Here is a 27,554-nt window from a genome sequence, read left to right as displayed (position 1 = left end):
TATCTAGGTGTGTTTGTGTGTTTGCGCATGTATTGGTAAAAAGGAGTGTGTTCACACATAGACTTTTTCCTCTTACCCTAGTATTCACTCCATGACCTCATGAAAGGTGTGCCATTTAGCTGGACAGCCAATCAGAGGTCAGCTGTCTGAATTTATGCCAGGGATTTTTAAGGTTTACAAGACTTCATTTGTGGTGGCAAAATCCAGTTTTTTTCAATCCTTAAAAAACCCTAGTGAGACAAGATGCCCTATATGCCGGCTGGTTACTTTTGCGACCGGTTAATCCGGGAGAGGGAGAGAAGGGATGGAGAAGGATCACTTAGCAAACCCATCCTCTTCAGTGATCAGGACTACAACACCCTTAGGCAAGAGTATCTCCAGAAGAAGACCCTTTTCGAGGATGAAACCTTCCCTGCAACTGTGGACTCCCTCGGCTACAAAGAGCTGGGCCACAAGTCCAACAAAGTCAAGAACATCGTCTGGAAGCGGCCCAAGGTAGGAGCAAGAGGGCCTATGGGGGTTCAAGCCGACTGGGACTCATTGTGGGCAGGATGTGGAAATGGAAAGGATTTATAATGAGATTATGGATGAAAGAGCAACAAATAGAAGTTCCTTTAGAACCCTACAAAGGAAGATCATAATGCTGCATTTGCTCATACATATAAACATACTGATGTATTTATGAGACCTTCGGAAATAAAAGATAAGATTGAGTGAAAATATATTGTGGAATGGATGATTTGCAGCTGATTGCAAAGATAGGGTTGTTCAATATACTGCAAGTTTGATATTGTTTTTCACATGAGTTTGACAGAATAGGAAATTAGTATCGATCAAATAGTAAACCATATCTATGTACCTATATCTATTGCAATGGTGAAGCATCTATCTGTCTCTCTGTACATAGACAGATATTTTTATAGCTCTTGTATCGAAAATGAAATATTAAAGACCGATATGTATCTTGCAGGAGATATGTGATAACCCACAGTTCATTGTCGGAGGCGCTAACAGGACAGATATCTGCCAGGGAGACCTTGGTAAGATTAACGCTTTACAGTACATTGCATACTTTCATTTTATATTTGTCTTTAGGGTCAGAACATTAGAACATGTTTAGTGTCACAGTGCAGCTCATATGGCAATGAGTACCTCTTATTGGCCCCTGGAATACAGGTTTACAGTCCAGTAGGGCACCCCTCTATTTTGTGTTTACTCTGTTGGAAGAGAATCCAACTAACCATGCTTCCTATTGTTGTATCCCACACATGGGCGATAAAAGAGACCAAAGACAGAAAGGTTGAAATGCATAGAGTAGATTACCAACCTGGCATGTTCCCCAGGACAATCTAAAAATGCTGAGGTCAGCAGTGTGGGCCCCTTTTTAGTGCAAATGCCATGAATATATATATATTGATTATCTATATAAAGCATTCTCTGACAACATTTGCAATTTATAATTGATCTTTTAGGTGACTGCTGGTTGCTTGCTGCCATTGCATCTCTAACTCTAAATGAGAAGCTGCTATATCGTGTTATTCCTCAAGAGCAGAGCTTCTCTGATGGTTATGCTGGAATTTTCCATTTCCAAGTTGGTGTCATTCAGCAATACAGCTTTTGATTTCATATGTTTATAAATACTCTTAAAGGGATAGTTCACCCACAAATGAAAATTCTCTCATCATTTACTCACCCTCAATCCATCCCAGGTGTGTATGACTTTCTTACTTCTGCAGAACACAATCGAAGATTTTTAGAAGAATATCTCAGCTCTGTTGGTCCTTACAATGCAAGTGAATGGTTACCAGACCTTTAAAGCTTCAAAAATCACACAAAGGCCACATAAAAGTATTCCATAAGACTCCATTGGTTACATCCATATCTTCAAAACTGATATGATAGGTGTGGGTGAAAAACAGATGAATATTTAAGTCGTTTTTACCATAAATCTCCACATTCACATTCTTTCACATTTTGAAAGAGAAAGTGGAAAAACAGTAAAAAAAGAAAATAAAAGAAAAAAAAAGGATTTAAATATTAATCGCTTCAGAGGATATGGATGTAACCACTGGAGTCTTATGGATTACTGTTATGTGGCCTTTATGTAATTTTTGGAGCTTGAAAGATCTGGTTACCGTTCACTTGCATGGACCTGCAGTGCTGAAATATTCTTCTAAAAATCTTTCTTTGGGTTCTGCAGAAGAAAGAAAGTCATTCACATCTGGGATGGCATAAGAGTGGGTAGATGATGAAATATTTTTCATTTTTATGTGAACTATCTCTTTTATGACTTTTCTAACCATCCTTCCGTTTTGTGATTCAGTTCTGGCGTTATGGAGACTGGGTGGATGTTGTTGTTGATGACCGCATTCCCACCTTCAACAACCAGTTGGTGTTCACCAAGTCTGCTGAGAGGAATGAATTCTGGAGCGCTCTCCTGGAAAAAGCTTATGCCAAGTAAGTGTCTGCAAATCGATGCCATTTCAATCAAATTCAGTCTTCCTCTGTTTTGGAGTTGGTCAAACTCGAAACAAAAACCAATCCAGTATCAGCATTTTATTTCTAATCAACCAAAGAAAGTCCACAGTTCATTGGCCTAACTGACAACCTTGCACATCTTAAAATATTTACCAATAACATTTTCTTGAATTAAATTTTAATTACAAAAGGTCATGTATCACAAATAATAAATATTCTTATTTAGCTAAAGAAAAACAATCTTTTTAGGATTTTTCTTGATCTTGGTTCTATTAGTACTTTTTGAATATTTTTTTTTTTTTATTCCTTTTTTGGACGATGCTCTATATCCATGGTAACTATACAATAACTAAAATACAACAAGAAATCATTATCATTATATTAATTTGTGTGTACTGTGTAGCACCTAAAAAAAGGTTGTCAAGGAATGAGATATACTCTTCTAACGTATGCTTAGAGCCAGCCTTGTGTTTGTCCTTGATTTTGCAAGTAAGGTCTCTCTCAGTTGTAATGTGTGTATATCTGCCCAGGCTTCATGGTTCCTACGAGGCTCTTAAGGGTGGAAACACTGCTGAGGGAATGGAGGACTTCACTGGAGGTGTGACTGAATTCTATGAGATGAAGGAGGCACCCAAAGAGCTGTATAAGATCATGAAGAAAGCTCTGGAGAGAGGATCCCTCATGGGATGCTCCATTGATGTGAGTTATGTAGAATTAGGAAGACATCAAAAGCCACTTTTCCATTATCGGGCTGAACGGTTTGAGAACGGTGAGGAACGATTCCAGGAGCATTTCCACTTTAGCACGGTTTGTCATGGCACGATTACAAACCATTGTCAGGCCGGATTTCTCGGCACAGCTAGCTAACCGTGCTTAAAGGAATAGCTCACCCAAAACGGAAAATTCTCTCATCATTTACTCACCCTCATTCCATCCCAGATTTGTCTGACTTTCTTTCTTCTGCAGAACACAAGCAAGATTTTATAAGAATATTTGAGCTCTTTAGGTCTATAAATTGCAAGTGAATGGTGACCAAAACTTTGAAGTTTAAAAAACAACATAAAGGCAGGATAAAAGTAATCCATATGACTCTAGTGGTTTAATCCATGTCTTCTGAAGCTATCTAATCAGTTTTGTGTGAGAACAGACCAAAGTGTAACTCATTTTTTACTATACATCTTGCCATTGCAGTCTTGAAGCATGATCATGATTTCAAGCTCGATTACACTTCCTAGTGCTTGACACATGTGTAAAGCGCTAGATAGCACTAGCAAGTGTAAACGAGCATGAAATCATGAGCGCCAATGATACTGCTGATGTCAAGATTTATAATGAAAAAGGAGTTATATTTTGGTCTGTTCTCACCCAAACTGATTAGATTACTTCAGAAGACGTGGATTAAACCACTAGAGTCGTATGGATTACTTCTATGACACCTTTAACTGCTTTTTGGAGTGCTTTTTACTATTCCTTTAAAGGGTCACGAAAACCACCTGGTTGAGCCCCAATTTTTCACACCTCAGACTGAGAAACGACTCGAAATGGGCGGAAAATATGTAAATATGTGGCCGGGTATTGTGGGAGGGAACAGGGAAAATGGGAGGGGGTCAAGAGTTACTTCCAAATGATGGCTGAACCTCACATTATGAGTGAATATGAAAACAAAAGAGTTTGAGGCTGTATATTAATCATGTGACAAACAGTTTGCAAATCTGTAAAAATATTTGGATATTTTGTTTAAACTTTCGAGAATGAAGTGAGAACAGCACTTCAGAGCAGACATTACCATCAAAACCAGCACTGCTTTAAGACTTTACAATAATTCATAGATATTTATTCTTACAAGGAGTGTTCTGGGTTTAATACAAGTTAAACTCTATTGACAGTATTTGTGGCATAATATTGATTGCCACAAAAAAATAATTTCGACACTTTTTCTAAAGAAACAAATTGCGTGCAGTAATAAGGCACATACTATGAAAGTAAACAGGTCCGATACACAAAACATATACACAGTGTTTTTAAAAGTAGAGCCACAATACTTAAGCATAATACTATGTTTTAACATGACTCTAGTGTGATAAAATCGCTTACTAACCTTGTCTGTGTAAAGTTTTCCAGTATTTCAACTCCATTGTCATGACGATGTAACACCAGTAATCAATAAGCGTAAATCCCGGAAACTTGATGTAAAGTAGACAAAAATAGAGTTGACGACTTTGAGTATTCGGTTTTCATCATTGTCTTCTGTTTTGGAACAAGCCATCGTGTTATTCTGTTTATGATGAGACGCATGGCAAGAAGACACAATTTGCACCGTCTAAACAGAAAAGCCTCTCCAAATACAGCTCGAATACACAACTGCCTCATGTGTGGACTGGTCCATTCTTACGTGTGATTTCAGTCTCATCATGTCCATTATCCGACACACAGAGAAGAAGGGATGGAATCAGCGCTCATAACAGTCCTCCCTCATAAACTGCGTGCTTGGAGCGCGACTAACACAACTGCAGCCAAGAAGTGCTCGTACTGGTCCGGATATGGACTGCAGTGCGTTTTGTGGAGAGATTTTGATCTGACCACAGTGTTTAATGTAAAAGTCCACTCTCATGTCTGTTCCCTGAGTGCTGTTGAGTCTTGCACCTGCGGAACAGCGGCTATGTCCATGAGTTTGAATTCTCCGCTGTGGCTATAATGCGAGCTCATGCGTGAGGCAACACTGTGATTGGAGGAAGGCATTCCTTCTCATGAATAATGTGGAGAAACACTCAGAATTTAGTGACGTAAATGCGTGCTGTCCTACCAATCATAGCTAGGAGTTTATGCATATAACTCATTTTTGTGATGTTGCTTCAACTTTCGTTTCAAAACCGGAAGAACGAAATGGCTCAGTAAAAAAAAAACCAAAAATAACCACTTTCCCCTTAACAATGAACAGAATTAGTGCTATCATTGTTTTCAGTGACGTGCAACCTGTACATATCTGTTCACATCTCAAAAAATTTGTTTTGGGGCGATGGGTCACGTGACGCCATGCGAGGAGCAGACGTGTAAACGGCGAGCTCTGCGCACTTTGCTAGTTTTTTTATTATTTTCATGTTATAATCAGGTGAGATTCGATACACCCAGCTACATATTTGTTCTTTGAGGTAAACATGGCAAAGAAGTCAAAATCCTCGGGCTCTGGAGACATTAAAAGACACTTACGTGCTCAAGCTGAAACCTCTGACAGACCAGGGACTCGGTTTGGACGGTGTGGTGGGAGAAATCCAGCGTCAACTGTCCAACATGTCGGTGATGCTGATGAAGGTTGTTGCTGACTTGGGGGATCTCGCTGTAATACATCGATCGATTACGGCGATGGAAACAAAATTCTCTGAGTTGGTTACAAGAGTAGCAGATGTTGAGAAACAGATAGATTATCTGGAGTCATCGGAAAGGGAATTATTCACTAATCCGCTAGCGACCAAGATAGACCTGGAAAGCATTTTGGAAAAACTGGAAGATCTTGAAAATAGGAGCTGACAATATAATGTACGGATTGTTGGAATTCCTGAGCATGTAGGCAGAGATATGGTGAAATTCCTAGACGAGCTCTTCCCGAGTCTGCTCGACATAACAGGCCATAAGCTGGAAATCGAGCGAGCTCACAGAGTTCCGGCTCGTAGATCTGCTGAGGGGGACAGGCCCCGATCAGTTCTGGCCAAATTTCTGAGATCATCCGATAAAGATCTCGTGTTGCGCGAGGCAAGGAGCAAAGGAAAGCTTTCTTAGAAGAATCACAATATTTTTTTGTTCCCGGACATTGCGAATTCGACAAGAGAAACACGATCAATTCAAGGAATGTAATAAACTCTTACATCAATGGAAGATCGCTTTTGCACTGAGGTTTCTAGCCAAACTGAGAAAAGATACTAAGTATGGCCGCAAAGTATTTACGTGTCCCAAGCAAGCACACTCCTTCATTGAAACAATGGGTGAGTAAGCCATTTAGTGTTTCTCATGTAGCTCCAGAGTGGATTAACTCACTGTACTTGCTCTTGGCTGTCTGAGGAAGCTGGGTGCCATTTTTGTTTCTTTTTGTGATGGTTCCGCCTAGTGGCTGGAGTTTGTTTTGTGGAATAACACTCCTTCAAGAAACTTTTGCATTGACAGAAGATCGCTTTTACACTGAAGTTCCCAGCCAGATTGAGAGTGGACACTAAGGATGACTGCAAAATATCTATGCCCACACAAAGGTTGTCTTTTATAAAGTTGACGGACTGAGTAAGTCATGGTGTATTTTTTTATGCGGCCACCAAGTGAATTTGAGTCGCTCAATACACTCTTGACCATCCGAGGAACAAGGATGCCTATTTTGTTTCTTTTAGTGCTGGTTCCGCCTAGCGGCTGGAGTTTGTTTTGTGGAATAACACTGCTTCGGGACAGTTGTGGATGAATCTGTTCATTCTTTGTGATTATGCCTCCTGTTGGCTGGAGTTTGTTTTGTGGAGTATTTTTGCAGGACATTAATAATAATAGTAATAATACCTTTTATTTATAATGTGCTTTTTTTATACTCAAAGCGCTACAAGATGGAATAAACACATAACAATCAACAGCAACCACCATACCAACAAATTTAAAAAGACTAAACACAAAATTACTTACATACAGCAGCAACCACACATAAAATGTATATGAATAAATATTAAAAGACTACCTTAAATAAATGTCTTAAGTAACTTCTTAAAACAATCCAAGGTTGGGGCGTTTCTAATAGTAAAAGGAAGAGCATTCCATAGCTTAGGGCCTCTGAAACAGAAAGCTATTTCCCCCATAGATTTAAGTTTGCAGGAGGGCTGCTGAAGTGCAAATGAATTGGCAGAATGAAGAGAACGGGAGGGAGTGTAGGGCGCAACAAGACTGCAAAGATACTCTTGTGCAATACCATGAACTGTTTATGTTAAAATGAGAGTTTTAAAATCAATATGAGCATGGATGGGAAGCCAGTGCAACTGCGAGAGCACAGGGGTAATGTGTAGACATGGTGAGGTGTGTGTAAGAACACGAGCAGCAGAGTTCTGAATATACTGAAGCCTAATTAACGTTTTTGCTTGTAGGCCAGAAAAGAGGGCATTGCAGTAATCCAGCCTAAAGGTGATAAAGGCATGGATAAGCCTTTCTGCATCAGCCAGAGAGAGGAAGGGCCTAAGTCGGCCAATATTGCTAAGGTGGTAAAAGGCTGTTTTGGAAATATTTTTAATGTGTGCATCAAATGTCAACTGAGCGTCAAAGATGACACCCAGGTTCTGCACTTGAGAGGAGGGAAGCACAAGGCTGTTGTCAACCATCAATTTAAAATTTAGGTCAATTTTACGTGTAGCAGCCAGTGTACAAATGAGCATGAGCTCAGTTTTGGAAGAGTTCAGCTTTAGAAAATTATGCTGCATCCAGGTAATAATTTCATGCTGACACTCCGTCAGCACAGTTAAAGTGCAGTTAATATCAGGGCCAGTGCTGATGTAGATTTGTGTATCATCAGGATAGCAGTGATAACCAAGGCCATACTTCCCAATAATCTGCCTGAGGGGAAGCATATAAATGCTGAATAGAGTGGGGCCCAACACTGACCCCTGTGGAACACCCTGATGCACTGGTACAGTCTCAGACTTATTATTTCCCAAGATGACAAACTGAGAGCAATCTGTAAGATAAGATCTGAACCAGTCCAGCACTGTCCCAGAGAGACCAAGCCAGCTGTGCAGCCTGTCCAGTAAGACTGGTGTGCGATATAGTGTCCCGATCCCGACTCAGAGAGCAGCAGCAGAACAGGTCAGAGAGACAGTAGCACATCCGATCCAAGTGAGGTTTGAACAATAAAATAAAATTATAACAAAGCAACCCAGCTGCAGAAAATTACAATTTAAAATGAAAACTAACAGTAAAAACAAACAAACATTAAAACCAGAGTGGAGAAGTGGCAGCTAACGTGCGCCAGCGTCCTCTCCAAACCGGGAGTAATCATAGGAATGATTACGTCACCTGCTGCACTCATAAGCAGCCGGCTCACTGAACACTTGTTTGTCTGTCCGAGGAAACTGAATGGCTTTATATTTGTTTTGTGGAGGAACACACCTTCGACACAGTTCTGTGAATGAATCTACACATTCTTTGTGTTTATTCTGCCTATTGGCTGGGATATTTTTTACAAAGTATTTTCTGTTATGTAATTTTGCCTCACAACATTTGTGCAGAAGCACAAATGACTTGAGCAATCCGATGGCAAAGTTGTCGTGGGGACTTTCGTAGGCGTACATGGACCTTTTGAGTTTAGAGGGACTGAAGCCGGTTGGTGCTGTCAACATTTGACGAGAAAAACGTGCGCATTAACCACGCGCACGTTTTTCTTTTTTCTGTTTGTTTGGTTCGGGGGGAGTTCAGGGTTTGATTGTTGCACTAATGTTGGAATGTGGTCTGTATAAACTTGTTTTTGACACACAATTTTTTTTTTCTATTATATCAAAATGTCAAATGTTAATATGAGTGGATTGTCTCTCTCTCCACGTGGAATTCCTTCATAAAAAGAAGGAAGGTTATTTCTTTTCTTAAGCATAAGAAATGTTATATAGTGTTTCTTCAAGAAACACATCTATCCTCGCAGGAAGGTGAAAAATTTGGGAAGATATGGGGTGGGCATGTTTTCTTTAGTGCTGGCTCAAGTAAGAGCAGGGGAGTCATTACATTGATAAGTAAACATCTACAATTCAAATCTCTCAAACAGATTAAAGATAAATTAGGGAGAATCATTATTGTTTTAGCAGAAATTCAGGGGCAAAGGTTGGTTTTGGCTAATATTTACGTGCCTAATGTTGATGATCAGGGCTTTTTTATTGATCTTGAAGGGATGTTGCTTGCCGCTGGCACCCCTCATGATATAATATTGGGAGGAGACTTTAATCTTTTGATGGACTCAGTCCTTGATCATAGTGAAGCAAAAGTGTGTAAGCCTCCTAGTGCAAAATTGACGCTTCACAGGATGTGTAAAAATCTTGGTCTTGCAGATATTTGGCAGCTTTGAACCCATCTGGTAGGGACTATACATTTTTTTCATCAGTCCATAAGATTTATTCTAGAATAGATTTTTTTTTATATCTAAGTCCCTCATTTCATCTGTTGTGGATTGCTCAATTGGAACCATCTTAGTCTCAGATCATGCCCTGGTGAGTTTAGAGATGTTGCCACATATAGAGAAAAAGAAATCATATAGTTGTCGCTTTAACGTATCCCTTTTGCAAAATCCTGATTTCCAACAAATGTTAAAGACTGAAATCAATGTTTATATGGAGACCAACTGGTCCTCAGTATCTTCTGTGGGCGTGGCTTGGGAGGCACTTAAGGTGGTTCTTAGGGGTCGGATCATACAGTATGCCTCATTCATCAAAAAATCCAAAGCATGAGAACTCGTGGAGTTGGAAGGAAATATTAAAAGTGCAGAGGCAGAGCTGAAGTGCCTAATGATATCTGATGGCCTCAGAGAATTGACCCGATTGAAATACAGATATAATACTATTTTGTCGTGGAAAGTGGAGTTTTGGTTATTCAGGACAAGACAGTCATACTTTGAGTCAGGGGACAAAGCAGGGAAGCTTTTGGCTAGATATATAAAGCAGAGAGAATCTTTTTCTACCATTCCCTCAGTGAAATCTGCTGGTGGTGAAATTTTTACCTCGGCCATTGATATTAATAATGCCTTTTAAAGAGTTCTATCTTGATCTTTATAGTTCCACGTCTTCGTCTACTGATGAAGATATTAGAAAATTTGTGGAACCATTAGAACTCCCTAAATTGACAACTGAGCAAAAAAATAATCTTGATTCTAAGATAACCTTGGAGGAGCTTGACGAGGTAATTAAGGCCTTACCTACAGGCAAGGCTCCGGGGCCAGATGGTTTTCCCGCAGAATTTTTGAGATCTTATGCTACAGAATTGGCTCCACTTTTGTTAGAATTTTATATGGAATCATTAAAGAATGGACAGCTTCCCCCAACCATGACACAGGCCTGGATCAGTCTGATTTTTAAAAAGGACAAAGATCCAAGCGAGTGTAAAAGTTACTGTCCAATTTCCCTGATCCAGCTAGATTTTGCCTAACCGATTAAGTAAAGTTATGCCATCTCTTATACATATAGATCAGGTGGGGTTTATAAGGGGCCGTAGCTCTTCTGATAACATTAGGCATTTCATCAATATCAATAGAGAATGATCAGTCTCCGGTCGCTACCATCTCACTTGACACCGAAAAGGCGTTTGATATGGAAGAATGGGATTATCTTTTTACGATTTTGGAAACATACGGGTTCGGGAGTACATTTATTGGTTGGATTAAGTTACTTTATAGACACCCTGTAGCAGCGGTACAAACAAATGAATTAATTTCATTTTATTTTACTCTGAATAGGGGCACCTGGCAGGGTTGCCTTCTTTCCCCATTATTGTTCTGTCTTACCCTGGAACCATTAGCAGCCGTGATAAAAAAGGAGGATGATTTTCCAGGGGTGATGGCGGGAGGTGTGGTGCATATGCTTCTGCTTTACGCAGATGATATTTTATTATTTGTCTCTGAACCTACTAGATCTATGCCTTGCCTCCACAGAATTATTAATTCCTTTTCCAAGTTCTCAGGATACAAAGTCAATTGGTCAAAATCCGAAGCTTTGGCTCTGACAGCGTACTGTCCAGTAATGGCCTTCCAGTGGCCCAAACAGGGCATTAAGTATTTGGGTATTTTATTCCCAGCAAATTTGTCTGATTTAGTTGAGTTAATTTTGACCCTTTAATAAAAAGTTTTTCGAGCGATGTGGACAGGTGGGCTTCATTACATTTATCGATGATTGGTAAGGTTAATGTTATTAAAATGAACTGTATTCCAAAATTCAGCTACCTGCTACCGTCACTCCCTATAGATGTTCCCCTCTCTTATTTCAAACAATTTGATAGCATAGTGAAGTCCTTCATTTGGAATGGTAAACGTCCCAGACTACATTTCAACAAATTACATAGGCCGATTGACAAAGGTGGGCTAGGCCTACCCAAGAATTTGTTTTATTATTATGTGTTCGGTCTCAGGCATTTGGCTCATTGGTCGCTTCCACCTGAAAGAACCCCTCCCTGGTTTTCTATTGAACAGGAAGTTCTTGCCACTGTTTTGCCATTGCAAAGCCTTTCTATCAATCTCACCAGAGAAGTTAAATCACACCCCGTTATTTTGCATTTGCACTCGGTATGGATAAAAGTGTCCAGAGTGTTTAATTCGGATATTTATCTAAATGTTGCCTCGAGTTTATGGCTGAACCCTAAACTATGTATTACTAAGTCCCCTTTCTGCTGGACAGACTGGATTATGAGGGGGGTTAATACACTTGGTGACCTGTATGAGGGTGGATTATTGAGATCTTTTGAAAATTTGATTCAACATTTTGGGATTCCCAGATCTCAATTCTATAGGTAATTGCAGCTGCGCCAGTTGCTCTGCACTGATTTTGGGAGTAGCACACATCCCCCTAAAGTGGCAGATACTCTGGAAGTGGTGATTACTGCCTTTGGAAAAGGTCATGAGGCATCAGTGTATTATTCCCTGCTAATTCAGAGTGGGTGACGGAGCTTCAACTTCTCTTAAGAGTGTATGGGAGAAAGATTATATTTGGTATTGGAGGAGGGAGTGTGGGCTAGGATTCTAAAAAACATCAAGTCTACATCTAGAGATGCAAAGGTGCGTCTGATGCAATTTAAGATTTTACACTGATTCTATTGGACCCCCTCTACATTGTATAGACTTGGTCTCAAAGACACACCCACCTGCTGGCGATGCCAATCAGAAGATGGGGATATAACACATGTTTTTTTGGGGGTGTGTAAAGATTCAAGATTTTTAGTTGAGGGTTCAGAATTTTATTTGTGAGGTGTTGGCTGCTCAGGTTTCATTTTGCCCCAGGCTCTGTGTTCTAGGCGATGGGACGGTCATTGTTGGGTCCTGGCTGGTGTCACGATCGGAAGGCAAGTCATCCTTAGGGAATGGAAATCAGCTGGCGCACCCTCGTTTTTGGAGTGGTGCGCAGAGTTGGGCAGGGAGGCTTTTGAGGGGATGGTTTGTAGAAGGCTGGGCAACACGGGATTTTTTAATAAAAAATGGGGTAGGTATTTGGATTTTGTGGAGGGCTCTCGGGGGGAGACTGTGGAGGGAGATGGGTAATATTGAATGTGTGTGTGCGCGTTTTTATTGTTTTTTCTTTTTTTTTTCTTTTTTTGTCTGTTGATTTATTGTTTATTTTGTGTCATTATTAGTTTGATGTCAGGCCACTGGGGTGTTTGTGTTGGGTGGGGGGTGGGAATGTTCGGTGGGAAGGATTTAGGTTTATGTAATGTGATTCTGTGTTTCCTGTTATGTTTATTGGATTTGTCATTGGAATAAAAAAAAATAGTTAATTGAAAAAAAAAAAGTAAGAATAAAATAAGGTCAGTTTGAAAAAAAAAATAAAAAATTGTTTTGGGGTTTCATGACCCTTTAACCATGCTCAACCGTGCTGGTGGAATGGCTTTAGTATGTGGTGATTCACGATTGTCAATTTTTTTTTCTAGGTAGCTGGCAAAGTTTGCTATGATGAGGTTAATAAAATTTTATTAAAAACAATTGTGTATGTTTGGTGGATTTTTATGATTTTATGATGATGGTTTAACTAGAATAGTACATTATTTTTTGACACACTTTTTTTTATGCACGCAGGTAGAGCTAGCTCATTAAAACTCATAATATATCATTGTATTACTCGTATAATATTGTTTCAATAAATGTGCCCTTTAGCTAGTCCGGCAACATTTAACTTTCTGTGTAACATTCACAACTCCTCAGCAAATGATGGTAAACCTCTCGCCTTTCACTCTTTCCTTTTTTGCCACATGGGCCATGTCTTTTCCTTTAGCAGAGTAAAAACCAGAGGGAAAAGCAGTCCTAAAATTTGGAATATGCGATCATACTACATAGCACACTCGCTCCAATATTTACCTTTCACGCCGCTGCCAACTGACGCATTTGGTTCCACTTTATATTAGGTGTCTTTAACTACTATGTACTAACATTAAAATACATACAATACAATGCATTTATTATGTAACTACATGTTGTTCTGTAAAATTTGGTACTGCTGAGGTTAACGGATGGGTAGGTTTAGGAGCAGGGGTAGGGCAAAATATTTTTAGCTAGTCAGTCCACTGGCGGCCATCTTTGGAATGCTCACAGGCAGCTATTTTTCTATGTAAAACAGCGACATGCAAGAGCAGCTTCTACTTGAATGGGAAAAGACTGAAATCTCCAAAATGTTTAGTCAAGATTACGATCAAAGAACATATTTCAAATCAGCAGTAAAATCTGACAGCACTGGAATCATAAAATGTGCTTTACCTCAGATTACGCTAAAAAACGCAATTTTCCCAGCTTGTATAGCTAATGCGCATGCACTTTCTCGAGTTGATTGACAGGCACTAATGGTTATTGGCTTTTTCACCTGTAAGGGGCAACTTCCTTTCTATATCCGTTCCCTGTTGGGTGTTCCAGTTTCTCCCATTCATTTTAATAGAAGTGGCCTGTCTCTGCTAAATTGTTTCTGGTTAGGTTTAGGGTAAGGGTTGTGGTAGGGTTAGGTTTAGGGGTAGGTTAACAGTATACCACACATGCACTTAATTACAGGTACTTTAAATGTAAGTACAATGCAACAACATATGCATATGTACACAATAAGTACATAGTAGTAAAAGACATCTAATATAAAGTGGGTCCAAGTATTTGTTACGTACATTCAAGCACCACAGTGGAAAACCATAACCGTGCCAACTGGCCCAGATCAGCACAGAATGGCATAGTTTCGCAATGAGAACCATTCAGGCTATGGTGGAAAAGCAGCTAATAACTGCTTTCACACTTGGGTCCAACCACATATTCAATTTGTTCCCATTTATTATTTACCCTAGTTGCAAAGACTTTGTCGGTTGAGTTTATAGTGAACTTTGTAGATAATGTAAGTAACAGTGGGGTTACATATCCTATTTTTTTCACAGTCCCTGGTTCCAGCCCGCTTTGAAACCCGTACTGCAACAGGTCTTGTGAAGGGACATGCCTACTCCGTGACTGCTGTAGAGGAGGTAAAGATGTTTTGTTGTGCCTTCTATAGGTATTTATTTTATAATGGTCCTGTTTTGAACACCATTATTTGATTATTACTGATGTTTGTGCTGACAGTGTAAACAGTCCCAGCAGAACAAGTCTAAAGTACGTCTGGTGCGTCTGCGAAACCCCTGGGGCCAAGTGGAATGGAATGGACCCTGGAGTGATAAGTGAGTCTTTGGTTATATCTGAATTTCAAAATATTAAAATAAAAATAATATATAAAATTGTATATTTGACTGAACTCACCCAAATTTCTTTTGTACCTCAGTTCAAAAGAGTGGGAAACCATCTCTAAAGCTGAAAAAGAGAAACTCCAGCAACAGAATGCCGAAGATGGAGAGTTCTGGTGAGTTAAAGCTAACGCTTATTGCAATTATGTATATTGAGAGCGATAGGTATGAACAAGAGTTACAATTTGATGATTGTACCCCTTTATTCAAACATACAGATACATTTGTATGTTAATGCAATGTTTAGGATGGCATTTGAGGACTTTAAGAAAAATTACACCAAGATTGAGATTTGCAACCTGACCCCTGACGCTCTGGAAGACGATAAGTTACACAAGTGGACGGTGTCAGTTAATGAGGGACGCTGGATAAGAGGCTGCTCTGCTGGAGGCTGCAGGAATTATCCAGGTGTGTACATTGTTAAAAAACGTAGTTTTTCATTTAATACCTAATTTTTCCTAGTTTCTTTCTTTTTAACACAATGATGTACAAGCATTCAAAAAATAATGTGAATGGTGTACTATAGACACATTTTGGACAAACCCACAATACCGCCTGCGTCTCCTGGAGGAAGATGATGACCCAGAGGATGATGAAGTGACCTGCACTTTTGTTGTTGCTCTGATGCAGAAAAACAGACGTAGAGAACGCAAGTTGGGTGCAAATCTCTTCACTATTGGATTTTCCATCTATGAGGTACTCACATTCACACATAAAAGCACCGTAAAAATTGTCCATTTGACTTGTACGCTATATTCCAAGTCTACTGAAGCAATATTATTTCTTTTTGTGAAAGAGACCAAAATTTAATTAATTATTTGCTAAATAAATGAATGAGGGTTAGAAATGTAATTTTCATGACTGAAATCACACACACACAAAATTATAAATATTTTTCATTATTGAGTTGGTAACACTTTCCATGTCTCTATAGGTGCCAAAGGAGGTATGAAAATGCAAAGAAGACCCTTACAGAGAGTTCTGTCTACCCTGGGCTTGTGTATATTATCCTGTGCATGCAGTGCCTTCTCTATATTTGTCATGATTGTTTTATAGATACAGGATTTATCAACTTCTTTGTAACTGATGAGATATCATCTGTTGTTGTTCTGTTTTCTTTGGCTGTCAGATGCATGGAAACAAGCAGCACATGCAGAAGGAGTTCTTCATTTCTAACTCCTCTAAAGCTCGTTCCAGAGCCTACATTAACTTGCGAGAGGTGACCCAGCGTTTCCGTCTGAGTCCTGGCGAGTATGTCATCGTTCCCTCCACCTATGAGCCCCACCAAGAGGGCGAGTTCATCCTCCGTGTCTTCTCTGACAAGAGGAACACCTCTGAGTGAGTGGGAAACAAGGGATAGGAGGAATGGTGTTACTTTCCTAAATGTGCAATGGTGTCAGATAGTGTTACAGAGTTTATTTTCCCTCACCCCACATTCCTAATTTTTCTGGTGTTTGCCTTATGTAGTTGTTTGTAAGTCACTTTAAATCATGTGTCACTTCTGCAACATCTGACTAGAAATCAGCTGTTACATCAGTTGATCCTTATGTCAAGTTTTTAAACATCCTATGTACTCTTAAAAAATAACTTTCAGTAAAGGCTTGGGCAATTGACCCTTCGCTTAGCTCCGCCCCCCCCCCCTGGTTACTGTTGCTTGCTCTGACAAGCTTTGCAGAACTTCCCATAGGAATGAATTGGAACTTACTGTGAATGGCATGATCAGAATTGAGGCAAACAATTATCACGGTCACTTGAAAAGAGAAAAGCGTCATTTGATGGTGATTACACACCTGATAACATTAGTGTAAATGAACAGAACTGCTCATAACGTCTCAAAACACACTCACTATGATGCTGTGAACATTTTAGCCTTAACAAAGACCTGAATCATTACTTAAATGAATTAACATTAAGTTATCAGCTTTAATTTACCTTGGACCAAATGTAGGTGTTCTCACTGATGTTCTACATGTTCATTTGGGAATGAGGGCTGACATTGTTTAATCCATAGCATGTAGCCTCTGTAGGTACCAATTACATTTTTGGATCGTTTTTATAAAATTCACCATAAAACTATTCAAACACACATCACTCCCGTAAACTCTCGTTGGAATAAAGCAAGTGCTTATCAGAGAAATGGCAGTCGGCAATAGTTGCTAGGATAGGATTGGTCAGAAACGCTTTTAAGGCGGGGCTTAGCAAAGGGTCAGTTGCCAGTGGGTTAGAAATGGCTCTTAAATTCTCTAAGACCATGATGTTACTAACAGCGGCATGGTTATATTACCACTGGAATAACAAGGTATTTTAAAAGTTACCTAATAGTTCTCTTTAGTGAAGTGACAGGAAAGAACTGGGAAAAGGGGGTGAAAACCACAAAGGACAAGAATTTTAATGACAATTTGATTTGTAGACCTGGAAGAAATCGGCCCCAGTTCGAGGCTGTAATGGAATCTTTTTTAGGACAAGCAACAGCACATATTGGGACCCTCCGGTAAACATTTCCTTTCAGTTCTGACCCAATCTGATGCAGTTAAACACCATCTACAAGGAAGGCATGGACACACAAAGGACTGCTGATGATGCTGCTTGTTCAAGCTGGAGCCTTAAGCATGATCAAGGATCAAGGAGTATTTTATTAAGGATGATGTCATAGTATAGCTAATATGGATGATTTCCAGTTTCCATTCCAATTTCCATGTGGCCTATATGTATCTTTGGCCCTGTGGTAATCATTATAACCATTAATGCAACTTCACTATTTCCACACATTGTGTGAATCGCACTGACAGCGTATTATACTGAGAATCTTTTAACTTTAATCATAGATAATAATACATTAAATCCATCATAGTTACATTGTACTTGTTTAGCAAAGAAAACAGGCACATATATTACATCAGGTTATATGGTTGATATAAGTACAGTAGGGATTGGTCATTTGGCCATTACTTAAAAGTGCATGGAAGGAAAAGCAAAACAAATTAAATATAAACTCAAACATGTCTGCAGAAAAGGCCCCTGCTTTTTAGCCCCCACCTATACTTTACAATGGTGACCAGTGTTTGTTGGTTTCTTCTTAGGGAGATAGAGAACAGGATTGAGGCTGATCATCCAGTGGTAAGTACTTGATCATGTTTTTCATCTTTTGAAAAAGGGTTGGCACTGCTTTTAATCTTGGGTTTTGAGGCCCTGCTCCAGACAGACTGATCACACTGTAAATTTGGCAGCAAGACATCAAAAGTTCTGCTGCTGAAATCGATCTGTGCTTACCAAAATCCGAATCACCACCCCCAGTGGCAAAAGCTAGAAGAGGTGAAATGTCCACAGGGTGGCAGCAAATTCAGGTTGCATTTTTGTTGTAAATAATGTAATACAGTAAACTGGGATGCATATTTTATCAACCCTAACCCAAACCCCAACCCTAGACCTTACCATCAGTGGAGTAAAATTTAACTTTAGAGTGAAAATGCAACATCCGAATTCCACTTATTTTTTTATGTAAGCGCAATTACTTCCTGGTTTCTATGGGAACAGAACCCCATGTCTCAGAGTAGACACGATCACTTCCTGGCTTACGTGTAACCAGAAATCATGGAGTTTGCAAGCACAATGCGCTGTCAGTAGCACCACAGGAAAAGTTGAACATGTTTGAACTGATGCAAAAATGTCTGATGGGGGATGGCGCTTGTTAGTAATTCAGGATATGGGGGATGGCGCTTGTCAGTGATTCAGGAGATGAGGATGACGCTTGTAAGTAATTCAGGAGATGGGGATGATGCTTGTCAGTAATTCAGGAGATTGGGGATGACGCTTGTCAGTAATTCAGGAGATGGGGGATGGCGCTTGTCAATAATTTAGGAGATGGGGGATGACGCTTTTCAGTAATTCAGGAGATGGGGAATGGCACTTGTCAGTAATTCCGGAGATGGGGGATGGCGCTTGTCAGTAATTCAGGAGATGGGGGAAGGCGCTTGTCAGTAATTCAGGAGATGGGGGATGCAGCTTGTCAGTAATTCAGGAGATGGGGGATGGCATTTGTGAGTAATTCAGGAGATGGGGGATGGCACTTGTTAGTAATTCAGGAGATGGGGATGACGCTTGTCAGTAATTCAGGAGATGAGGATGGCGCTTGGCAGTAATTCCGGAGATGGGGGATGGCACCTGTCAGTAATTCAGGAGATGGGGAATGATGCCTGTCAGTAATTCAAGAGATGAGAATGACGCTTGTCAGTAATTCAAGAGATGGGGAATGACACCTGTCAGTAATTCAAGAGATGGGGAATGACGCTTGTCAGTAATTCAGGAGATGGGGAATGACGCTTGTCAGTAATTCAGGAGTTGAGGAATGATGCTTGTCAGTAATTCAGGAGATGGGGAATAACACCTATCAGTAATTCAAGAGATGGGCAATGGCACTTGTCAGTAATTCAGGAGATGGGGAATGACGCTTGTCAGTAATTCAGGAGATGGGGAATGGCGCTTGTCAGTAATTCAGGAGTTGAGGAATGATGCTTGTCAGTAATTCAGGAGATGGGGAATAACACCTATCAGTAATTCAAGAGATGGGCAATGGCACTTGTCAGTAATTCAAGAGATGGGCAATGGCACTTGTCAGTAATTCAGGAGATGGGGAATGACGCTTGTCAGTAATTCAGGAGATGGGGAATGACGCTTGTCAGTAATTCAGGAGATTGGGGATGACGCTTGTCAGTAATTTAGGAGATGGGGGACGATGCTTGTTAGTAATTCAGCAGAATGAGGTCGATTTTAGGGTACATGAACATTTGGAAGCAGCATTTCGACTTCCTATGTGATCATTTTGCTCCAGAGCAGGGCTGGTGCTAACCCCAAATTGCAGTGGTGTAGTGGTGACTGAAGAGGTGGGCATACTGTGAATTTATCAGTTTGAAAGTATGATTGGTTAGCAAATATCCCATCTCGGCTGAAACATGTGCGTTTAGAGAGAAACTCTGTACACTTTAAAAAAATAAAAAATTCACTCAACGGTGCTGCGGCATCGCGCCAGTAGATTGAAAAGTTACAGGTCAAAAACCTCCTCGTTTGTTCTGGCAGCTATACGTATCTTCACTAATATTAGTTAAGTATACGCAAAATCCTTCGAAAGATAGATGGGCATACACCGTATGCGCTAGACTACACTACTGTCAAATTGTGGTGACAAAGGTATACAGTGTGAACTGTTAACCAAGGGTAAAGCGTGACCAGTTTGGAAAATGGTTACATTTAAATGGATGAAAAAAAAAAAACACAATTAAAAATTATCCTGGTTTAACAGTTTCAAGTTTGAAAAGCCAACAGTGTTTGAAGCCTGAGGTCATTCCAGACATGTGCTCTTACACCAAATATTACAAGCAAATGGGAGAAATATCTGACCAATTTCAGGTATACTCCAGTATCTACCTTACATCATCTTTTTTTAAAAAATTTTTTTATCCCCTTTTCATCCAATTCCCACTACTTGGTAGGTCCTCATGGTGGCGCTGTTACTCACCTTAATCCGGGTGGCGGAGGACAAGTCTATCCGCGCATCTTATCACGTGGCTCGTTGTGCATGACACCGTGGAGACTCACAGCACGGGAGGCACATGCTACTCTCCGCGATCCACGCACAACTTACCACGCACCCCATTGAGAGCGAGAACCCCTAATCGCAACCATGAGGAGGTTACCCCATTTGACTCCACCCTCCCTAGCAGCCGGGCCAATTTGGTTGTGTTGGAGACCTGGCTGGAGTCACTCAGCACACCCTGGATTCTAACTCGCGACTCCAGGGGTGGTAGTCAGCGTCAATATTCGCTGAGCTACCCAGGCCCCCCCTTACATCATCTTTTGAAATACTGTTAATTTAAAAATAATGGAGCAACAATGGAGCAAAATAAAAGCATTTCTTTTAGCATATGCTAGTACGATGACAGAGAAGTGCACAACACAACCAAATTAGCAAAGCAAATAAAAGCTAAAACACAACGGAAATAAAGCAACACTACAACAAAATAAAGCCATACAACGGAAAATCCACAGCACATCGAAATTATCAGAAAATACATTATTTTTTAGCACTGTATTTTAAGTCGTATTTGAAGACGTGAACACTTTTTAAGTTGGAATCTTGTAATTACCGTAATTCTGACATGACTGAATGCACCAATATCTATCTAATCTAATTTATAATAAAATTAAATCTACAATAATTTCAAGGTTTCAGTTCATTTGATTATTTCTCAATATTCCGCTTGATTATTCTAATCTAAACAAAGTCTGTATGAATTATTGAGAATAAGGGCATAGAATTCACATAGTATTGCCAATTTTTATTTCCGGAGGTGATCAAATTCTGTAGCTTCTTACACAATAAAAACAATAAAAATAATTAATCATATAAAACAAATAGAATAAAATCAGTTTTGACAGATGTAATTTATAACTCCTGTGTCTGATCAGCCGGCTCCAGCTTCCACTGGGGAAGAGAGCGAGGAGGACCAGCAGTTCCTGTCCATTTTCCAGCAGATTGCGGGGGACGTGAGTACTGGGGAGCCAGTAAGCGCTGGGGGGAGTGTGAGTATGGTGGTTGGGTGGGACCAGTAAATTGACCATGCAGTGGTAACAATGGTAACAGCAATATCATAACAGTTTGACTTATGCCTCATAAACATAATAAACACCACACTTGGCTCTTTCTTATATTTTACAGCAAATGGAGATCTCAGCCAATGAGCTCAGAGATGTCTTGAACAAAGTGGTGTCTAAAAGTAAGCATCTCTGCTTGATTATTTCGTGGTTATGTTTTATTTGGTAAACTGTGTTCAAGGAACTATCTGCTTATTCACAGACAAGAACATTCACATTGAGGGCTTCAGTCGAGAGAACTGTAGAAGTATGATCGCCCTCATGGACGTATCCTTTGTATCAGGATTGCTTTTGCAATCTTTTTTGAAGGTAATATCAAAACAAAAATGACATTCCACAAAGTTTTGAAATGACCAGGGAAGCAGTTTTAGAACTTCTAATGAATTTCTAATAAATTCAACTTTCTGAGCTTTACTGTATAAACAGGTATAATGCCCCAAACAAAGTGTTCTTAACCCTAATCAAACAGATGGATGGGACAGGCAGACTTAACCTTCAAGAGTTCAGACACTTGTGGAACAAAATTAAACAGTGGCAGGTTTGAAGTGTACTAATTCTTTCTTACATAAATAAAGCAACAAATCCTGTTCCACACATTTATTTAAATAATCTCTGCAGGGAATCTTTAAGCGCTATGACTTTGATCATACTGGCACAATCAGTAGCTATGAGATGAGGAATGCCATCAACGATGCAGGTAAAGTTAAATAGTTTGCAAGAATTTTGGAGTAGACCATGTTCATTTGTTCTCATGTTGAAGAACTAACTCTAATGAACTTGTCACTGTAGTCACGTGTCTTGTGTGCCATTCAGGGTTCCGTCTGAATAACCAGCTGTATGACATCATCACCTTGCGCTATGCCAATGAAAACATGAAAGTCGACTTCGACAGTTTCATCAGCTGTCTTGTGCGACTGGAGGGGATGTTCAGTAAGTTGTTGAACTACCTGCAAACAGATCTTTTTGCACTGGCAAAACCTACAGTTGTCATGCACTGCGCACACGCAGAGCTTACTTCTTTGCAAATGTAGTATCTGGGATGTGACGTCAAAGGAACAACATGGATGATTTTCGGGACATGAACATTCACCACACGGTGGCACTTTTCCCGAATTCAGCACATTGGGTCTGAATATGAGTGGCAAAATATTTGAAACAAACACACCAATTTCCTGTGTAATCATGCTGGTTTTCATATAACTTGATTTTTCAATGGCCGATTCTTAAAGTATTACCCCAATCCAAAATATGATACATGCAAAGCACAACTAATTACTTATCGTTACTAACCCTAAAGTGCTACATTAGTTTAACCCAGTAATGGTACATTTGGAATTTATTGAACATTACCGGGTTAAAGAACAACTACATACACTGTATGTGTTAAAAAAAAAAAAAATACATACAGTACGTTCCAAAAGGTTTAGTGGGTTCTGGTTGAAGTATTTCCTATGGTAAATTTTACCAACAACTGATTTGTGGTTTGTACATGCAAAGAATCGTACAACGTAAGCATGTACTGTCTGAAGCTAACCTGTTCTCTTTGTAGGAGCATTCCAGGCCTTTGATCAAGATGGAGATGGAACCATCAGACTTAATGTACTGGAGGTAAGTGGATGCCATTTCATGTACACTGAGCTTAGGGATGTGCCAATTTTAAAGGGTTAGTTCAACAAAAGGTTTACTCACCCTTATGCCATCCCAGAAGTGTATGACTTTCTTTGTTCTGCTGAACACAAAGATTTTTAGAAGAATATCTCAGCCCTATAGGTCCATACAATGCAAGTGAATGGTGACCAGAACTCCAAAAAAGGAGATAAAGTCAGCATAAAAGAATCCATAAGACTCTAGTGGTTTAATCAATGTCTTCTGAAGCGATCCAGTTGGTTTTGGGTAAGAACAGACGAAAATATAACTCCTTTTTTACTGTACATCTTAATAGCAGTCTCCCTGGCAATCATGATTATGAAGTGTAATCGAGCTTGTAATCATGATCATGCCTAAAGACTGCAATGGCAAGGTGTATAGTGAAAAAGGAGTTCCATTTTGGTTTGTTCTCACCCAAAACCAACTGGATCGCTTCAGAAAACATCGATTAAACCATTGGAGTCTTATGGATTACTTTTATGCTGACTTTATCTCCTTTTTGGAGCTTTTGGATATCTTTTCACCATTCACTTGCATTGTATGTACCTACAGAGCTGAGATATTCATCTAAAAATCTTCGTTTGTGTTCAGCAGAAGAAAGAAAGTCATACACATCTGGGATGTCATGAGGGTGAGTAAATGATGAGACAATTTTCATTTTTGGGTGAACTATCCCTTGTAGGGTCATATTCTAGTCATTAGCTTCCCACTTCAGACATTTCATGACATAAATCTTAACCACCAAACATGATGTTTCTGTTGGTTAATAAGGTAACTTTTCTATGCAGACATTTATGTATGGTTAATAAGGTAACTTTTCTATGCAGACTAACTGACAGGTGTCCGTGGTTGGCAAATGCAATTGCAAAAAGGATTGCGACTCAATTTGAATTTTGGCAGGGTTGGAATGTGACTTTGAGGAAACAAAATCCCAAATGGAGGCATTGCCATTACTATTTCAATACTGCCATTTGAAATTTGGGAAACATTGTGCTTTTACAATAAGGAAATGCAAACACAAATACACAATTTGTTGTTGCATTTGAATTTTGTCGCAACATATGCATGCACAAATAGAAAACTCAATTGCAAATACAATTTGCACATCCTTTAGAAATAGTCCTGAAGTGGGATGGTTACAGATATAATGAGAGTGATGTGCCTTCATCTCATTTTAACCATATTTATCATAAGTACTATTCAGGTGTAAAACTTTTTGGAGTGTAAAAAATACTTGTGCACCTTTAATTGAGTCTCAACACTTATAATCAGGGTAATGATATTTTCTTCATTTCATGTGCTTGTGAACTTATTGCTTTCCTGGCCACCATGTAGACGCTGCACCATTTCGAAATGTTTACTTTCCGTTACATATTTATCACAAGGAAGTTTAACAAGGTTAGATGAATTTACATGTTTGTACCCAGAATGTTAAACAGCTGTTTAAATTCTCCAAATGAACAGTGGCTCCAGCTAACCATGTACGCATAGACCACCTATGGATCCAGGTGAACCCAAGCTCTGCAAGGACCAGAACTACCAGCTTTTACCTCAACACTCAATGTGCCAGACTACTGTTACCTCTTTCTCTGTACCTCAGCCCACCTTCACCACCAGCTCTATACAACACAACTGTCTCAAATCTCATACATGATTACTCATCTTTGTTAAAAAATTCTGGGATGGAAAGATGGGTGAAACCAACATGGCTGATTAATAGACCGGTCCATTATTTTACCTTCATGTACTATCCAATTTTCAGTCTCACCAAAGGTTATGTTGGTAATCCTGATGGTTCATCTAGCATTGGTTTAGGGGTGCATTAGCTTATTCCCTTCATCTGTCCTTCTTGCTCTTTGGCATCTTTTTCTTAGGCATAAAACACATGGAATCTCTTTTTGCGAAAAAATTAAATAAAAATATACAGTGCCTCAGAGACAACTTTTCGTCATACTACAACTATATCTGAATCACTTTTCTTGAAAAATATTGTCTTTGCTTCTTTACTCAGACATGACCTACTTGCATCCCACCTTCCCATTTTGATTGGTAATGACAAAATTCAAAAAAACCTTAGAACACATATGGACCATGTATATGGTTCTGTCGCAAAAGCAGCTTGTTTTCAAGCTGTTTAGCTGTTTCAGTATGAACTCCCCATTCTTGGTTCAAATCCTGGATGTTTCTAGAGATGTGTTACAATTTTGTTATAAAGTTAATGTGATGGGAAATATGAAACAGGAAGAGCCAAATAAGGAAGGAGAACCGTCAAGAACTGCTGGAGGAGAATCATCAGGAAACAGCACAGAACTTATGACTATCTGATGGATGGCAGTGTTCAGGGTCTTTGTTTCATACTGTGGGCTTAGACATGGGTTGAACTTTTTTGTGCTTGCTCTATTTAACGTTTTGTTTAAATGGGTATCCTTGCTTCTTCACCAGTTTAAATAAATAATTGTGTAGTTCTTGGTTTAAATGCTTTCCCAGGAAAAAACAAAAAGTTGGATTCTGGAATTTGTTTTATCCTAATTATTTGCACAAACGGAACTGGCACTTTCCACAATTAGATAAGTTGCAATTACAAAGTATGGCCAGAACTGTAAAGAAAAAAGTTTTTTTTTTCAACAAAGGGTCAGTGAAAAGAGGTGCTTAAAGGAATATTCTGGGTTCAATACAAGTTAAGCTTAATCAACAGCATTTGTGGCACAATGTTGATACCACAAAAACCAATTTCGACTCATCTCTCATTTTCTTTAAAAAAGCGAAAATCTGGGTTACAGTGACTACGTTTACATGGACACCAGAAAGCGGCACATTGTGAGAAAGTAGCGTTCCCGTTTACATGCACTGTATAAGCGGCATACTCTTTACTCCCTTATACACGCAGATCGGTCAGTAAGCAGCTTTCTTCACAGCAAAGTAATTTTTCCACGACGCTTCTATAAATAACAAACGTGGCATCCTAGGAAGACTTAACTATTTGTATTCCCCGTTGCTTCGCTTAATTTCCAGTAGGGCTGCAATTAACTGACTAATCTAACGATTATCATAACGATTATTAGATTATTCGGATGATTATTGCAACGATTATTTATTAGTACTTAACCAACAGTTCAGCTTGTGTCTCGAGTTAGAAGGTTGTATTAAACGTGCTTACTAACAATAAAGATGACAAAATCATCTTTTAAAAAATACCTCTAATTGATATTCGCTGAATTACCGGAAGAAAACATTTTTTTTTTTTTTACGTTTAATTCAGTAAATAAAATCACTGCAAAAAAATCTTATTGTTAAAGAGTGTTTTTGTCGTTTACTATTTAAAAATATAAAAAAAATCCTTAAAACAAGATACATTAACTTGAGAAGCAACATATAAAATATTTAGACTTGCTTTCGGAGAATATACAGTATCTTGAATAGAAGTGTATTTTTTTATTTTCAGTGCAGTAAAGATAAAATATACTTATATTCAAGATATGTTGTCTCAAAGCAAGTCAAAATATATTTTGTGTTGCTTCTCAGGTACAGTTGAAGTTATTAAACCTCATTTTTTTTTTTTCTGATTAACAATTTTTTATTGATTCACATAAATGTACCTCATAAAACAAAACATATATACATAGAATCAAACTTAACCGCAACAATTACTCCTCCCCCTCCCAATCCCACCCTAACCCCAGCAACATAACAGTGGTCTTAAATGACATAGACACATATGCACATACATTAAAAATAACAAAACATAAAAAAAATAAAAATAAAAAAAAAACACAACAACAATAATCACACATCCACAAATGACAAATACTTGCCCCATTTCTCCACAAACACTTTATACCTCCCCGTTCCTCTGAATGTAACTTCCTCAAAGGCCACCACCCTTCCCATCTCCAAGCACCACTCCTGAAAAGAGGGTGCTCCAGCCCCTCAAAATGATCTGCCTGGCGATCATGACACTAGTTAAGACCCAATTTTTTATTTGTGTACTTACAATATCAATGACCGCCCCATCACCCAAGATACAGAGTCTGGGGCAGAATAAAACCTGAATACCTAACACCTCGCATACCAGACTCTGCACCGTTAACCAAAACTTTTGAATTTCAACACACCCCCAAAAAACATGGGTTAAATCTCCATACTCTGATTGGCATCTCCAGCAGGTGGGTGTGTCTTTAAGACCAAGCCTATACAATTTAGAGGGGGTCCAATTGAACCGATGTAAAATCTTGAATTGTATAAGGCGCACCCTTGCATCTCTAGATGCAGTTTTTATGTTTTTTTAAGTCCTAGCCCATTCTCCCTCCTCCAATTCCAGGTCTAAATCCCTCTCCCATAATCTTTTGAGAGTG

At 39.2% G+C, this 27,554-nt stretch overlaps 1 protein-coding gene across 2 annotated transcripts; it reads left to right on the top strand.

The window, feature by feature from the left end:
- Positions 1–21: 21 nt before the first annotated feature.
- On the top strand, positions 22–25,696 carry LOC127454769 (calpain-3-like). 2 transcript variants are annotated; one of them, XM_051722167.1, is made up of 21 exons: positions 22–495; positions 971–1,040; positions 1,473–1,591; positions 2,324–2,457; positions 3,009–3,177; positions 14,569–14,652; positions 14,750–14,844; positions 14,946–15,023; positions 15,155–15,315; positions 15,434–15,603; positions 15,842–15,853; positions 16,037–16,245; positions 17,988–18,024; positions 21,370–21,483; positions 21,620–21,677; positions 21,758–21,822; positions 22,025–22,093; positions 22,174–22,252; positions 22,369–22,485; positions 23,105–23,163; positions 24,667–25,696. In XM_051722167.1, exons 1-21 carry the CDS (start codon positions 244–246, stop codon positions 24,691–24,693), a joined length of 2,178 nt encoding a protein of 725 aa, XP_051578127.1. In that variant the 5' UTR covers positions 22–243; the 3' UTR covers positions 24,694–25,696. The 2 variants fall into 2 exon arrangements, with proteins under 2 accessions (XP_051578127.1, XP_051578128.1); XM_051722168.1 differs by having other exon boundaries at positions 21,370–21,447; positions 24,667–25,695.
- The last annotated feature ends 1,858 nt before the right edge of the window (positions 25,697–27,554 follow it).

Source organism: Myxocyprinus asiaticus, chromosome 17 (assembly GCF_019703515.2).
Source record: "Myxocyprinus asiaticus isolate MX2 ecotype Aquarium Trade chromosome 17, UBuf_Myxa_2, whole genome shotgun sequence".
In the NCBI taxonomy this organism is placed as follows: Eukaryota; Metazoa; Chordata; class Actinopteri; order Cypriniformes; family Catostomidae; genus Myxocyprinus; species Myxocyprinus asiaticus.
This window is presented reverse-complemented; position numbering and strand designations above follow the sequence as displayed.